General features: G+C 42.7%; 2 protein-coding genes across 4 annotated transcripts in view; one reads left to right on the plus strand and one right to left on the minus strand.

Moving 5' to 3' along the window:
• Window positions 1–4,660, minus strand: part of NARF (nuclear prelamin A recognition factor) — a 24,187-nt gene extending 19,527 nt beyond the window's left edge. The window contains exon 1 of the mRNA XM_062506499.1: window positions 4,646–4,660. The gene's annotated coding sequence lies outside the window, so the exon portion shown is untranslated. The remainder of the gene's footprint in view (window positions 1–4,645) is intronic.
• On the plus strand, window positions 4,646–16,813 carry LOC134052187 (cytochrome b-245 chaperone 1). 3 transcript variants are annotated; one of them, XM_062506502.1, is made up of 7 exons: window positions 4,646–5,003; window positions 7,181–7,311; window positions 8,408–8,449; window positions 9,711–9,784; window positions 10,697–10,793; window positions 12,058–12,202; window positions 12,660–16,813. In XM_062506502.1, the coding sequence occupies exons 2-7, from the start codon at window positions 7,227–7,229 to the stop codon at window positions 12,787–12,789; spliced, it is 573 nt and encodes a 190-aa protein (XP_062362486.1). In that variant the 5' UTR covers window positions 4,646–5,003; window positions 7,181–7,226; the 3' UTR covers window positions 12,790–16,813. The 3 variants fall into 3 exon arrangements, with proteins under 3 accessions (XP_062362486.1, XP_062362487.1, XP_062362488.1); XM_062506503.1 differs by lacking the exon at window positions 4,646–5,003 and having other exon boundaries at window positions 7,005–7,311; window positions 8,414–8,449; XM_062506504.1 differs by lacking the exons at window positions 4,646–5,003; window positions 8,408–8,449 and having other exon boundaries at window positions 7,005–7,311.
• Window positions 16,814–16,957: the final 144 nt, after the last annotated feature.

A 16,957-nucleotide genomic window follows, 5' to 3' on the forward strand; every position in this document is an offset into this window, starting at 1 on the left:
CACACATGTACAAGCAAACACCTAGGGCTATACAGAGTTTTTCAAGTGTAAAATGACATTTTATAAATTAAACCACAGAACTTACAAAAAAAAAAAAAAAAAGCAACTTCCTGCCGAAACCGCAGCTTTTCTAAAACACTGGGTAAATCCCCTCCTTTTACAGTAACCTCTAACGCTTTACGCCACAGATGGTTTTTGAGCACAAGGGCAGGAGACAGGCAGAGAGGTTTGTTATCCAAGCACACAACTTTAAACACCTGTTCCATTTTAAGAATACTAAAGATAACCCCAGAGAAGAATGTAGTGCCCTTTTTCCCTTTTTTTTCTTTGAAGACTATAGGTGAGTTATCACTGAGGTCAGAGATATCAAGAATTCCTTAGCTTAACCATGATGAAAGCAAACAAACGTTTTCATACTGAGTGCTTTAACAAAAGTAAGCTGATGCTGCTTTACATATACCCGGGAAAAATATCACTAATATTGGCTTGAGGTAAAAAATTGTAATAGCTTTGGTAATAATTTTCTGTGGCTCTGTTCTCATCATTCAAAATGCTCTCACATTTCATATTAGCACATTAGCCCAAGCTTTTTAAAAGCACCACAACCACTCCTGAGCAATTCCTATGTGACCTAAGAATTTGCATTTCCTACAGACTTGCTGGAATGCAGCATTATCTGACATCTTTCTTGTTCTTGTGGATGAGTATTTTCATACAAGAAAAACTGTGCCAACCTCCCACCTTACTCCACCAGGATACAACAGCTATAGTTGCATTGACCCATAAGGTGATAAGATAGATGAAAAGTTCGAAATTAGAAATGTGTTGAGATTTGCACTTAAAGGCACAGCTAAAATCTTCTTGTTTCACACTGATTATACTCACATTTATTATCCAAAACTGGTATAATGATTCTTCAAAAGACATGTCTGTTTTGGATATTTCTGTAACTGCACAGATCATATTTAAAAATATTTTTTATTTCACAGAATCAGAGTAGTTTGGGTTGGAATACACCTTTGAAGGTCATCTAGTCCAAACCCCCTTCCACTAGACCACACTGCTCCAAGCCCCATCCAGCCTGGCCTCCAGTGTTTCCAGGGATGAGAATCTCTGGCCAGCTAAGCTAGTCATCTGTTACAGGACAGGGTTAAACACATTTTTCTGCACATTGTCAATGAGCAGAAGACTAAATTTCCCCCCATATTTCTTGTATTCACAATGAAAACACCTGAGAACTGCATAGAAATTGAAACATTTTGCAGAAATATTGAGGACATCTTAGGTACATACATTAAGTATCCCTATTTCATCCTTCATCTTAGGAATACTTGGACTGAATAAACATCAATTTAAAAATTCAAACAAAAAGAGCTAAAACTTATACAGATACTGAATATACAATATTATATATACAATATATATATACAATATATAATATACAACACTGAAGACTGTGCAAGGTATCTCTGTTTCAGTGCACAGTATATTTGTGAAATCATTAGATAATAAGAGGTCTCGTTTATTCTATTGCCAAGAGCACTCTCTGCTTTCCACTAACTATGGATGCCATTTTCCCACACAACAGTGGCTCTCTGATCAACCATGACACCAGGCCTGACAACCTGAGACAAGAAAGCACCATCCTGCTTTAACCTGCCCTGGGGAGGTAACAGTTACCCCCTTTGCAGGGCTGCTTCCCAAAAACCTCACTCTTTAAAAGCTTTGTTATGCCAGCAGTAGGTAGCACTTAAAGGCATCACTTGCTTTTATGGCCACTGTTGAATTTGGCCTCTGTGGCTCCATGTAACATTTATCCCTGCACCTGAAGCATTTACACCCTGAATGAAATGGAGAAATAAGAATTTCCCTGTGAAAACAGTGTGCTGCAAACAACTGCAAAGTGTTACAGGCTTTGCATCAGTCCTGCAGGGCAGTGTGAGCTGTAAATGTAATTGCCATAGTGACGGCACATGCCACTCCAGAGCTGTCAGAATTGGGCAATAAATCTTGGCAACAGCTGGCAAACATGTATTCCATGAAATCTGTGCTCTGCAGGCTGCACACACACTGCTCCCATCGAGGTCACCATGGAGAGCTCGTTCTGTGGGATGAGCTCATTTCTAACAGGACCCGCAGCCAATTCTGTCCAGCCAAAGCATTTGGTAGCTGCTTCCAACCAAGCACTCTGGGAATTTATCCTGGTGTGTTAGTAAGATCACATGCTTATTACATAGCTTAATTCCTAAGTTTAAGACCTTAAGACCTTAGGGTGGAAAAAAAAAATATATAAGGAGTTAGAAAGGAGTATTTAGGAAAATGGTGTGAAATAGGAAAAAGCACCAGAATTACAGACACGTCAAATTAATTCAAAATAAAGGCCAGTTCTGTTCTTTCTGCATGTTCTTGGGTTTAGATGTGGATTTACCTTAAAAGCTACAAGTGAGTTTACTACACAAATAGAACATAAACACTTCCACAGAATCTATTTTTACATTGTTGAGGAAGAAGTCTACAAATAGTCAATCACATATTCCAGAATTGTTTACTTTGGAAAATAGGTTTTGTTTCTGCAGCCACGTGGTTTGGAACTCATGTTGTTCTTTAAGTCCAGGATCAGGCTTTCAAAACATTCTTTCTTCCTTTTTCTATTGGTAGGCATAACAGCACATACCTACTCCAAAGAGCTGGTGTAAGGTCTGCAGATGTTAGAAAAAAATGCTCTAAGAATCATTAATGGAAAGCAGAAGCTTACAAGGATCCTTGCCATATTTGTTTTGATAGTTTGTGTACGTATGTGGTATTTCCCATGGCTGAAAAAATTTCTCTGTAACTTCATAATTAAATTAAGTCCTAGTTATCCTAGTGTGACCTCTGAAAAACTGGAGAGGCGGAGTTGCTGATATTTCTGCAGTTAGAAACACAATAATAAAACGCATGCTATGTGGTTTGTGCTGAGTGGAGGGGACAGATGAAGGTCTTATTTCACTCTTAGACACAAAAAATCTTCTGTCGTGTATCAATCAAAAAGGCTTAACATTTGGTTTCCAGAGAAACCAGTTGTTCATAAAAACTGATTGACAGCTAATTAGACATAAATTTCTTCCCAGAAGATTCAGTCAGCTGCTTGTTTGGGTTGAGCACACGTGATACTTATTACTTCCTATTTTTCATCCAAATCCAGCAGCTGGTACCTTGTGACTCACAAGCAGGCCAATTCATTCTTGCAGTTCCTCACTGCCTTTTCCCATTAACACACTTACACAAACTGCACATCAGTTGGTATTTTCCACTACTTACACTGAAATGTCCGTACCATGGACTCTGGGGATTTTTTCCCCACTATCTTCACTCTGGATTGTTATGAAAAACACTGATCAAAATCTCTGTTCACCAGAACAGTGCTGAGAACAGCTAAACAAACTTCTATCACATCACGACCATGAGCAAACACTCCAGAATATATAGATGAAGTTACACACTGATTTACATAAAGGGAATTTAAGAAGTTAAGCTAAACTACAGATGTCTGCACTTCACCCATCCTGCCTGACATAAGCAGTTGCTCTAATGGATTGAACAGGAAGCTTTCCCATGTGAATGATGTTTGATTGAAACAGATCTTCCAAATGCAGCCTATTTGTCCACAACAACAAAACTACTCTGTATTTCAAGTGAATTAGAAACTTTCCTCCCCAAATAACAGATTTTCAAACCCAAGCCTTCAGCAGACGTACAATTCACAAAACTCATGACAGCAAGGTTGGACCTGTAAGATTGTCATTGATATTTCTGCTTTTCAAATATAAGTGATGTCCAGGTGTTTGAAAAAACAAGTTACTTGTTGGTGGAATTACCTTGTTAAAGTCTAGGGCTTGACATGCTTTAATGATCTCAGACCTAGCAGAGGTTAACAAAGAGAAAAAAGAAATGCCCACCAGCAGTGGACACAAAGAATGAAGAATTTAGGGGCCATCTGGCAAGAACTCCCAAGGTAAGGAGGAAACAAGTAAAGCCAACTCAGCAACTGTGCTGAAATCAGCTCCAACTGGGTATAATGTAATTCTGGCAAGGGGAAATCTGCAACCACTGACACAAGAAACCCACCTGTAATAAGGAAAGACTGAGCATGCAGACATATTAGCATGAGAAGTCAGTCATTAACCAACACGACACTAGTTAATAAGAGAACCGTGCAACTTGTAGCCGGTGAACACTAATGTATTTGTTTGCTAAAATGTGTAAGTAGTTAAAAGCTTTGGTGTGATTGATCTGTGGAAACCTCCACCTTGCACCCCGTGCAAAATAAACAGCGTCTCCTTCCTAAACTAGACTCCGTGTCTGTGTTTAGAGAGCTCCTAAAATCGGCAACACTCGTCTGCAGACATTCCAAACCCACCCGGCCGCGTTTCAGTGTCAGCTGCCCGAGGTGTGTGAGCAGGGCCTGCAGTGAGCGATCTCCCGAGGGGCCTTCCAACCCCAGCCGCAGCACCAGCGCTTTAGGGCAGTGCTGCCACCGAGAACCCAGAGGTTTCCTGGCCTCCACAGGGGCTGCCCGAGTCTAGGGACAGCCCCAGTGGAGCCCCGTTCCAGCGAGGGGCTCCCCTGCCCTCCCCGACCCCCTCACACAAGGGGCCATATCCACCTCATCCATCGCGGGTCCGTCCACTAAGGCTCTCCCACACAGCCAGCCTCAGCCTACAGCAGTTCCCTCCTGTCGCCACGCGAGGTTTCTGCCCTTACAAAGCACCGCTAAAGTAAAACAACCAAGGGAACATCGACACTCTTACTTCAGCGGCGTCCCCGGGCTCAGGCGCCATACTGAGTACGGGCAGCGCGCCGCCATCTTGCGCGGCACCGCCCTCAGGGGAGGGGAAGGGAGGTTCATGTTCCATCCTCTGCCCTCACCCAAAATGGCCGCGGGCGCGTCCATCCATCCCTGAGGCGGGACCGGCGCGGAGGCGGCCGCGGATCCCTTTGGAACGCGGCTGGAGGCCGGGCAGGTAGCGCGGGCTCGGCGCCGGGGGAGGGTGAAGGGGGCCTCGGGCTCCCCACGCGCGGGGGAGCGGAAGGCGCGGCTCGGGTGGGTTTTGGAAGGGCCGGACCCTGGCTAGGGAGGGTGTTCGACTCCCTGAGGGGCACACCAGGCTGTGGGGGGGAGCAGGTGCAGGCTGGGGAGGTAAAGAAAAACGAGGTCTGTAAAGCAGATTCACCTAATGCGTGGTCCTGACTCGATGGCTGTTGGTGGTGGGGATTTCAAGGTGTGCCTTCCGATGGCTTTTGCTGGCTCGCTCTCGACCGAGAGCTTGGAGGAAGCGTGAGAATGTTATTTTGATGATGGAGATCAGTTCAGTGTCAAACCAGACAAATTCCAGCAAAGTTGAGTTTTGGAATTTGTAATAAAAGGGCAGCACGAAAATACCTCTTTCCTTGTAATCATAACGTTGTAGTAAAACTTTTGTGTTTACTTTAGGGCGCCTTTATGATTTATTTATTAAATGTGACTTTAGAAGTTGCTTTGGTGCTTCTTATTCCAAGGGCCACGTCTTGCAAGCAACTGCCTGTGAGAGACAATGCCCTGATGCTGAGTGTCCAGCATTAATCCAAAACTGGCATATGCCTGCTTGAATTTCACTACATTGTTATGGGGAGAGATATCAAAGTTTGCATTAATGGACTTGACTGATATGTATGAGAATTATGTTCTGAGTACGGTGTAATTGTTAAATACAGCGAGATTTCTGCAGTGATATCGATGTATTTTATAACTTGTATTTGATAATAGGCAGGAGAAGGCGTTGTACATGCGGAAGTATTTTCCGGTATATTTGAGAGGAACTCACAGGAGTCATTTGAAAATTAAAATTTGATGCTTGACGTCCGGAGGAGATGGAGCGTGTCTTATACATAAGTGTTTTTAGCTCTTTCGGTTTCAGATGCTCTCAAATGTGTTGCTGAGAGATTAAAATCAAAGTCATGGGTGCTTTTTGTTTAACTGAAAAAACCCGGCTAAATCTGCTCCCCTGGAGCTTTGTATGCAAACTACCAGAATTGCAGGAGAGTCTTCTTGTATGCAAGAGCAGCCGGATAACTAAAGCATTGAAAATCACATATTTGTCTTTTGTGAGAACTTGGATGTGCTCAGACCTGCTCTTCCCATGTTTTTCATGGTTATTCAAAACCTGATGAATGTTGGCATTTTCTGGAAACCTGTTATCACGGGCAGCTTAATGCCAGCCTCCCTGAACGGGTTCTGTGGGACAGGCTGCCCAGGGAAGGGGTGGACTCACCATCCCTGGAAATGTTCAAAAAACATGTAGGTGAGGTGCTTGAGGACATGGTTTAGTGGCAGACTGGGCAGTGCTGGGTTAGTGGTTGGGCTTCATGATCTTAAAGGTCTTTCTCACCCTAAATAACTCTGATCCTATGCTGTAAAACAGTAAAAAATGTAATGAAAATGCTGCATGGGATTACCCTGCTCTTACTGGTTTTAATTGGTGCCTGTCTTTTTAGCCTCTGCTGTTTCTGCCTAGACTGAAGGCATGGTCTGCTTGAGGACAGACAAACACACTTGTTGGAAGCTCCTGGTTGTATTATTGAGGTGGCTTGGAAGATGGGAATGCCGTCTGTGGCATTATGGGATGCTGGCAGTGCTTGGCTGTGGCCCTTCCTGGTGTGTCAGCAGGAATGAGGCTCCGTGTCAGAGGTGCAGGAGGCTGTACTGTCCTGCCCCAGCTCCCAGACCAGCCCTTCACACAACCCTCTGAGCTCACAGAAAAATGCTGTCAAAGAGATTTCCATTCCCCTTGCTGTTATATCTCTTTGAAGGGCTGCATGAATTAGCAACAACATTGTTCCAGGTTCTTGTTTTTCACATTTTTCTTCGGGAATCTGATTACAGTAGAAAGAGACACCCCTAAAATGAGAACTTTCTTTCAAGAGTTGAGATTCCTGTTGTTGTTACGCAACTCTCCACATGACAGTTGTACTTTGTGGTTGTTTTCAGTGTACATATTGCTCTTCCTGTCCAAAAAGATTGTGTTCTTACCCTGGAGTATCTTTTATAGTCTAGACTAAGACTTGGTAAGTCCTGAAAAATGCTAGGAAGGGGAATTGATGGAATTGTCAATGATTTAATTTTTTTTGTTGTTGTTGTTTTTTGGGTTTTTTTTTTGTCCAGTGAGGTTTCATGAGTCACACTAGGCTGTTGAGAGTTTCTTTTGAAGATGTACATGTTGGTTGAAAAACGCACAAATTCCCATCTTCATCTAAAGAGGTCACCTGGCATCCGATCCTGGTCTCTCTGTGTTGGTAAGACCACAGCATTCCTCAGCTTATTTCAGAGCTTGCTTTAAGGGAAGAGGGTCACTGAATAAACTCCTGAAAGAGCCCCTAGTGAAATGCTTGCCTTCCAGGCCTTTTCCTTTCCAGAAGAGGAATGACTGTGCTTTGAACTCTTCCTTTCTCATAGGCACTAAATGAGTTTGAAGCCTCAGCGTGGCAGTTTCACTGTGAGACTTTGAGTCTCATCTGGAGAACCTCAGAAGCTCATGTATGGAATTTTAAGGGAGTCCTGAAAGATCAAGAGCAGAAACTTTATTATGTACCATGCAGCAATAGAAATGTGAAGCTTCTGAAGGGGCTGTATAGTTAGGTTGAAAAACATATTGATTTTCAGGAGTGGAAAACTGCAGTGTGGCCATGCTGGGGTTGGATTGTTCATGTGTTTGGTGGTGAGCTCCTAAGGAGCCTGTATGAAATGGAAGTCACACAGGATGTTCTGAAAGGCATCCTTATAAACACTACTGAATCTGCAGGAAAAACAAACTTGTTAGGATTGTACTGAGAGAGCTGCTGGGGAAAATCTGGCATATCCTGCTTTCCAGCTGAGCAGGTCCCACTGCAGTAACACCATGTTGTCATTGCTTTCAGGGATGTTGTTGAGAAGATCTTTGCAGTTGCAGCAGCCTCTGGGGTGCAGGGCACTCTTCAGCTGCTTCCTCCTCTCTGAGAGAAAGGAGCTGGCAGTTTCTGACACAACTTTGCTGCAAAATCTTTTGGCTCCACAGAGCCCTTAAAGGGAAAAATAACCATTGCAAGGTTTATGTGAGCACTCCAAGTTGTGTTGTGCTGAGAGAAAGTATGGTGTCATGGTTAGATTGGGACCCTCTGAAGTTCTGTTCCCAGTTGTCACAAGATTTTTATTCCTGACCCCAGCCCCAGTGTTTTTAATGTCTCTGCAGAATGGAAGTTTTTTTAGTACTGAGAGAAAAAAATAACTCGACTTTTATATTGTGATCTATGTTGCAATCATGTCTTTTTTTTGAAAAGTTATGTTTTTCATCAGGGAATTTTAGATGCTTTTATAGCTGCTTATTTGTCCTAATTCTCTCCTCTTTCCTCCTAGGAATAGCCTCCATAGGTTTGGCTGCTGCTTATTATAGTGCAGGTAATGGCTTATCACTTTTTTGGGAGAGTCGTTTCTTTCCTGTTGATCTGTGTTTCATGCTGGTGATTCATCTGCAGCTTCTGTCTGACCCTTCAAAGGCAGTGGAAGTTCCTCTCCCAGGTGGTGGTATGAATATTAAAACCAATAATAACTGTTGCCTCTATGGCTTACTGTGCTTTAATGCTCTGTTTCTTACTCAGCCTCCTTTTCCATTTGCAAGTATTTTTAATAATGGTATTGGTACTCTGTGGCATTTTGTACTTTCAGTGTTTTATAAATGTGATTAGCTGGTCCTCACAGCTCTCCTGGGAAGACATGTAATCATTATTTGACATCATAATGAAATTATTACTTTGCCTTTGACGGAAGTTCTCTGTTTCTCTGGAAACTGTCAAATCATCACTAGCAGAGATTACTCATCCAAGCACCTTTAGAGATCAGACAGCTACTGCTGCTTCCTCCCTCTGCAGTACAGCAGACTGTACCAAATGCCAGCTGTCTTTCCATCCATGGGATTTATCCTGGGAAGCTGCCCTTGTGCTGCGTCCTGTTCACATCAAATGTTAGATTGTAATAGTGTGTAGGAATGTGCTACCAATATAACCCACGTATTTTTATTTAAAGAGCAAAATGCAGTGAAAGCTGCTTGAGCCACCAGTTAAATCAGCCTTCTTTTGCTCAAGATGTTGCAATAAAGTTTTCTGAAACCTCAGCACAGCTCTACTGTGCCTTCAGTTAAAAGCCTGAGCGAGCAAATTGTTCAGGCTGTGACATGTAAACGTTTCCAGGACATTAAATGCAAATGTTTGTTTGTCAAGAGGACCAACTGCTTCTTTTTATGCAGAAACATATTTTTTTATTGAATTTTCATTGTCCTTATCCTTGTCCTTTGCAGCACAAATATTTAGTGTTTGACAGTGGGTTGACAGTCTTGTGGATGCCTTTTAAGATGTCTTTGCTGGTAAAGAAGAGAAAGATGTGGTGTTACAACCTTGCCATTAATACATATGTTTATAATTCTGCATGGTTTGAAACCCAGCATGAAAGAAGTCTCTGAAAAGCGTGAAGATCTTCTGTATTTTCATCCTGGAAAAGAGCTGTAAAATAGCTTTTAGTGCAACTAAAGGCAAAAATGTTCCATCAGAGAAACCTTTTCTTCTTTTGTTGATGTTAAAGAGAGCATGTTGCTTTCAGGATTGTTTGAATACCAAAAAAAAATGGGGGAAAAAAGCTGAATTTGTGCATTTTTTGCATTGTTCAGATAGCTTGGCATGGAAGCTCTTCTACATGGCTGGGTGTTTCTTTGTGGCAGCCCAGAATCTGGAGCAGTGGGAGGTAAGATGCTGCACTCAGGAAATGAGGATCTGTGAGTAGGAAGCAGTTGGCAGATGCTGATTCCAGCAGCCCCACGCACTTGCTCAGTCCAAACAGACAAGTTATGCTTTTGGTTTTGAGGAAACCCTCTGGGTTGCTATACTGGGACTAGAATTAGGACAGTAATTCTTTGACTATTCATGCATGAAAATGTGAAGCTAAACATGTGGCTATTTTTGAGGGAAGACTTGGCCCAGAATGTTCTCTCTTATATAAAAGAGGGAGGATGACCAGGGCATTCACCTGCACAACATGGTTTTGAACTTAGCCTTCAAGCTAGTGACAAATGAACCACTAAATAAGGGAGTTCTAACCTTCCAGGCTGATCAGTTTTTTTCCTCTGGGACAAGCTTGTTTAGAACTGTGTGGATGTTGATTTGAGAGCAATAAGCCAGCTTGTCACCCTGCTGACCTGAGTTGTGTTAGAATGAGCAACTCACCTAAAGAGAACGAGATCCTCTTTTTTCATTGACTGTCAGAGATAATTGAGGTCTGTGTAGGCTTGGCCCATAGAGCACAGCACTGGAATGTCAAATTCACCAGAAGTGAAAATTATAGGAGTTACAAGTTAGTGTTCAAATTTGACTCCAGGCAAAGTGTTTATTATGTGAGGAATGTAGCAAGAGGGACAATGAACCCACTTTTAACTCCCTTCTAGAAGTCACACAAGAGATATGGTAAAGTGTCTGTTAAAACCCAGAACAAGACTGTGATTTTCACAGTCTAGTAAGAGATGATGTCTTTAAACTAGCTGTGTATTTTTCTGTTACCAAAATTATTTTCCCAAATAACTCTTTTTATTTTACTTTGAAGCACAGCTAGTGATGGTGTTTCCAAAAAAATAATCTTAGTTTTTATTTTTCAATTTTACAGGAAGCTGTATTTGATAAGAACAAGGGAACAATCTGCCTAAAAACATTCAATCTCTACAAAAAAATACTGACCTTGTCAAAAGGAGGGAATGATCAAGGTGAGAAAGCAGCATCTGTGGTAGAAAATGTGCTGAGCAGCAGAAGAGATGGATATGTGCCCATTTATTAGCTTCTCTGGAGTTCTGTACTCAAATTAAGTCACATCTGCTTTGTTCCCAAGCAGCAGATGTAACAATCTGCCTCTCCGGGCCCAAATGCTTTTTCTCAGTGTGCTGAATGCATCTTGTTAATTATTTTGATCCAAGGTAAGTAGGCCTACACATTGCTTTCCATAATAATCTTAGCCGTTCCTTTGGGATGTTAATGTGTTTACCTTGCTCTTGGCTAACCTGCTTGGCAGCTGGGACTGATGGAAAAACTTCAATTTTGGATCCAGCAGTTGAGATTCCTGTAATCTCATCTGCTTTGGGGAGCAGGCAAAGGTTTAGATGCCGTATGCAAGCAGGCATGTTACATCCTGCAGATATAGAGTATGCATTTAAAGCAGCCTGTTCAGGAGGCTCACTTTAATGCAGCATCTGATGTCCTATGGGCTTCCTGTTGGATTAACTGAAGTTGCAGTATAGTCTGTGAGTTGGTTGAGTCACAGTGAGTTGGTGAGTTTGCTCTATTGCAAACTGGGATCTTTTATTCTGTTGCAGAAGTAGGATCTTCTTCCATGTCAGAGTTTTTGTTTTACTTCCTGATGTAAATAGAACTAGCTCTCAATAGAACTAGCTCTCAATAAGCTCAGAAGAGTGGCCAAATTTGGAATGACCTTAAGCTGAACTGGTTTTTAAAGAGTTCATTTTTGAGATGGAAGATAAAGATGTGGAGAGAAGGATGTTTAATGTTTCATAACTTTCCTTTGGGATACATGTTTACAAAGGAGAGCTGAAGATACCTCTTCCTCTTTGATAATATCGGTTTAGGTTCCATTCATGTGAGGATGCAGAGATCAGCTGATGCTCTGAGCAGTTGATTATTTCAGTATTTGTTCAGTCTCAGTAAGGTGAACACCTGTTGCCTACTCGATATAGAAACACAGTTAAAACTGCCATTAAAGCAGGTGGGAAACACAAGTGATAACGGGTTAAGTGCCCGGCTGGCTGTGTCTTTTTCCTCGGGGCCTCTCCCAGCTATAAGGTGCTGCAGTCACACCCTGTGCACGTTTCTTCTTCCTGAGCAGCTCATGCAGGACTTGCCCTGGCTGGGATCAGAGCAGCGGTGGCCAAGAGCAGGGTCCCTGTCACCCTGCGAGCGCGGCGGTGCAGAGGGTGTGCAGTCGTGCTGACAGCTGCCTTGTGTCGCCCGTGTCCGCAGTGGTGGCTGTGCTGAGCGAGATCCGCGATGTGAACGTGGAGGAGGAGGCCGTGCGCTATTTCGGGAAGGGTTACCTGGTCGTGCTGCGCTTCGTCACTGGATTCTCACACCCGCTCACCCAGAGCGCCGTGCTGGGCTGCAGAAGGTGCCGTGTGGGCTTGTTCAAATGACAGTGTGTAACCTGGGAACTGCCAGTCGTGGGGGTCGGTAATTTCCAACTGTCATAACCAAGCTCGGTTTTCAGATGGTATGAGCTTGTGTTGAAACTTTTAAACCCCGTGTTTTTGTTTACAGACCTTTGGGTAACGCCATCTATCAGGATCACGTTTTGATATCTAGGATCCCTTTAGTGCTGCGTGTCTGCTGGAGTTGCCCTCCTGAGCTATGCAGTGGCAGAGGGGATTAATTCTACTTTGCAAACATTTGGTGTATTAGTTAGCACAAAATTTATCTTAAGCAGGGACCGGGGAGAGGACTGATGTAGAGGGAATGGCTTGTTGTGGCATGCTCTAGGCAGTTATTCTCAGGAATTAGCATGCCTGCTCTTTTCTTGTCGGCACCACAGTTCCACTAACTCTTCCCTTGTTTCTTCTTTTCCACAGTGATGTGGAAGCAGTTGCCAGACTCATAACGAGTTTTCTGGAACTGGACAGAGTAGAGACCCCACAAGATTTCTCCCAGAGCAGTGAAACAGAGGCAAGTGATGCAGATGAACCACAGGTTAAATACTGAGAGTCGTTGTGAGCTGAAGCAAGCAGAGGTGTTCACTCATCGGGAGAATATTCTGATTGCTCTTCAGGAAAAGAAATCCCCCACAACCTTGACCTGGGCATTTCTCAACGTGTGCATTTACAATGGGTGGAATCTGTCTTAGGGCACATTGTTTAGTGCTAAAGTGCTTCAAGACCCTGCATGTGGACACTGCTGGCTTTTGAACTTCGTCAGCTCATCAAACTTGTCTAGGAATAGTTATTTATTAATGAATTGGTTTGAAATAATCGCTTTTCCATTAATGAAGATACATATGTGAACTTCTGCTTACTGCAAACATTTGCTGCAGGTACAGTATATGCAATGTAGAAGAGATGAATTTGTAACTCATAACACAATATTTTGAGGTTTCTCTTTTAAAATATGCAATTGGAAGATGCAGGGTAGTGGCACTTTTATGTTCTCTACTACTGACTTGCCATTGGATATCTGTGGAGATTATAAAGTCTGATTGCTTCTTTTGGAATTCTAAACATCAGGTTAATCAGCCTATAATAGTGTCTTAACTTATCTCAGACTCACCAAGGAGCCATAAATAGCAAAGAAAAAATGATCATGATGAAATATCTTTGGGATGTTCTACCTTAATCCTGTTCTGCTTAACTGCTGGGCAGGACAGAACAATCTTTTTCTAGACCTCAGTGTTTACTATTTAAACTGTATATTTAGAAAGGAAGGAGGGACATGTGTAACTTTAGGTGGGAAAAGACTGTTGTCAAACAAGGTGGCAGGAGTATTTCCTCACTTGAAATGATAAGGAAGTGCTAAATAATAACTTTTTTAAGGTAGCTGGCATAGATTAAATGTTTGACTCGTACCTGTGTTTTACTCAGGTGTGTGGTGTCCTCTCTTCTGACCAATGGTTTCACAAATATTTAAAGCAAAATTTTTTTCAAGGTATTTCTAAAGTAAAAGCTACCTCTGTTAGTCAACATATTCTGTCTAGGACTAGAACTCCATCATGCTTACGTTAACGTGTCAGTACAAGAAAAAATTGTAAAAAGCTGCAAGTTCCTTCAGCATGCTGTAGCTGCTTGTACTTAAGTTCAGTAGGTTTTATTTAGGAATCTTATGGTCTTTGGATCTGATTTAGAAAATATTTCCACAGTTACATCTAGGAGATCTGAACAGGGTACAAGGTAACTGTGTTGTCTGTTTTCATGGTTGGCCAGCAGCAAATGTCTCCTGGCAGCAGTTTCTTCAGGATTTAAAAGATCCTGTGTTCTTGTTTCCAATCACTCTACCTCCACAGAGAGAAGGCTCTGAAAAGTTCTTGGTAGAAGCCCCATACTGTTTGTGTTCCAGTTTGGTCTGAAACTGAGCACCTGCTCATCAAAGAACAGATTTCCCTTCCAGCATTCAGACCTGGGGTGTGAGCTGAGAGGCAGAGGCTGGTGCTGACAGTGAAGGTACTCACACTGCAGCAGGGACATGGCTGTTGATGTAGCTTGCCTGCAGCACAGAGCTAGGTCTGTTTTCTTTAAATAAGATAAAAAACTTGTAATCACATCAGGTATCAGTACAGACCTCTGCCAATACATGTTCCTGAAAGTCCTCTGAGTTATTGGGATAATCATGGGGCTTTCAGTGCCTACCCCATACCACTGGAACTAGGAAGCTGCTGTGTAGGAATGTGGGAAAATTAGGTTGCAGGCAATTAGCTAAATTTGCCTTTATTCTGAAGCATGGCTGTAAGCTAAGTATAATCATCAAACCTGTTTAAAAAATACTGCAGGGTGTAACACTTTGTAGAGCTCCTCATTTAAATCCACTGTAATGTATACCCCAGGTGATGCTCATTTTAGAGAGAGGAGAACGAGATTGGAGATTTGGAGAACATTTTTCTTTTTTTTCCCCACAGTGTAAAATGAGAATGGTGAGTGTTCTAAGGAGTTTGCAGTAGGAAGTACTTCCTAGAGTATGTAGTGGTACAGTGTAAGCACAAGGGCTCAGCCTGTGGTAGCTGCTGCTTTGTATCATGGATATTCAGAGGGCATTCATGGTGTGCATTGCACTTACTCTGAGCCTGTGGTGTGGACCATGGATAAAACAGACAAAACCACCTGCCTTCAGTCCTAGCTCTGCTGGCTTTCATTTGTATTCCTATGAGAGCTGACATTCTGTGGAAGCTGTAAACCATGCTGTAATTCTCCAGTTAAAAATCAGCTTTTTGAGAGGTATGTCTGTTGTCTGACCCTGCACTGCATCCTGTGTCCTGCTTCTGCTGAGCTGTAGTGCATCCAGCTTGCTGTGCATTCATGATGTTAGTCATGTCTGTACTTACAGACTATGCATTATCTTACACAAAGACTAAACAACGTAGGGAAAATTCAGAATCCAGAGGAAGGGGAATGACCTATAGTAAGATACAATGTAACTTGAAATGCATCCTGTGCAGTAAATTGCATGTTAGGTTGATGTCAGTGATCACCTCTTCAGAGGTGTTTTCCAGTATCCTCCTCATTGATTATCCTGCTGTGTTAGATAGGAGAGGGATGACTGCTGCCATGCACTGTGTCAAGGAGTATTTTGACTCCTCAGCCTTTCCCTTGGAGCAGCTGGTGCCATCCTCTCTCGTGCCATTTCCATTTTGCATTTGGCTGCTGGCACTGTACTAACAAGTACAGTTTCAGTGGGAACCTGTGTTCTATAGCTGAGCTTACAGGATGGGGCCCTGAGGACATTCTGCCAGGCTCTGGGTGCTGCCTGTGGGGATGTCAGGCACTGCTGGCTGATCTACCCAGGAGCTTCCTGTGGCACTGATCTATCTTCTCAGTGAGCTTGGCAATGGGACACTGCACTGATGTTAGCACAGGCTGGTGGGGTTTTCTTTTATGTTTCTCTTGATGCACATGTGGAGCTTCTTACCCTCAAAAACTTGTTAGGAGTTGCAAGCCTTGGCCAGATGCAATGCAGTAACTGTGTACACGTACAATTAACTTGCAATTCCTGTTCACATGGATTTGGTAATGGCAGTGTCTGTGCACTCAGCAATGGGATCAGCTGTGGAAAGCAGGTGCAGCTCAGGACAGGGTCCACTCTTCCCTCTTTGGATGAGTCCTCTCTCATCCTCCTTTTCTCATTCTCCTCACCATTCTGCTGAAGGCTTTCCTGGATGATTTCCCTCACTTCTCTTGGGCCCAGCAAAGTCACAGGTCCAGTAAACAGAGCCTTACGTGTGCCTGGTGTAAAGTGACTGGGACTCAAAGGAATGATGTGAAAGACTTAATTTTGCTTAGGAAATTAGGTACTCCTAGAAGACTATTACAGATATAGTCATTAACTTTTGCATCTCAGGCCAGCTAGAGACTTGTGCCTGGACAGTTTTAGTTTGCACGACTTATAAAATGATTTAAAAACCTGCACAGCAGACCTTAGGTTAGATCTAACACCCTGACCCCTAAAACCAAGCCCTTTTGTCATGTCCTATAACTGTATGGTAGGTGTCACTTAGCAGATGCTTCAGCTCATGCTTGAGCAGCACAAGGACAGTTCCTTGCATGGCTGTGGTGGGGTGGGACTGAGGCTGTGGCTGCTACAGTGAGCAAAAGCCAGAGTGGATCTGTGCAGAGGGAGAGCACTGCTTTGTGTAAAGTGGAACCTCATATTCCAGTACTTCACAATGAAACAATCCCTAGCTGGCATCAATGGTGCAAATCTCAAAGAAAATCCAAATATTTATAGTTGAGATCTGACTCTTGGGCTGCATTTATGAAGTTAAACAGATACCAAAAGCTCAGCTGGCTCATATAATAAATAAAGAGTGCTACTTCTGACAGTGTCATAGATGGCTGGGAGGCAAAAATGCTTCTGGAAAATGTTTAGAAATTGCCTTTTTGTTTTTACTTTACAATTGCAAGTAGAATTTCAGCAAGGCCTTGTTGTATTGTCTTTTTTTAAAAAACTTTCATTGATAAAATCAACTTGGATAACTTGTTTTGCATTGCTGTAGTATTTTGTATTGTTTTTAATTAAAATTATTAAAATATTACTTGCTGTCTAAAATTATTACTGGGAACAGATCTACTGGAGGAGTTAATGAGGGGGAGGACAGAATAGAAGAAGCCCAAATACCTCTTAGAAGTGACCCTGCTGGCCCTCTTGCAGCAGTCAGCAGTCCAGCTTTCAA

This window comes from Cinclus cinclus, chromosome 20, assembly GCF_963662255.1.
Source record: "Cinclus cinclus chromosome 20, bCinCin1.1, whole genome shotgun sequence".
Lineage (NCBI taxonomy): Eukaryota > Metazoa > Chordata > Aves > Passeriformes > Cinclidae > Cinclus > Cinclus cinclus.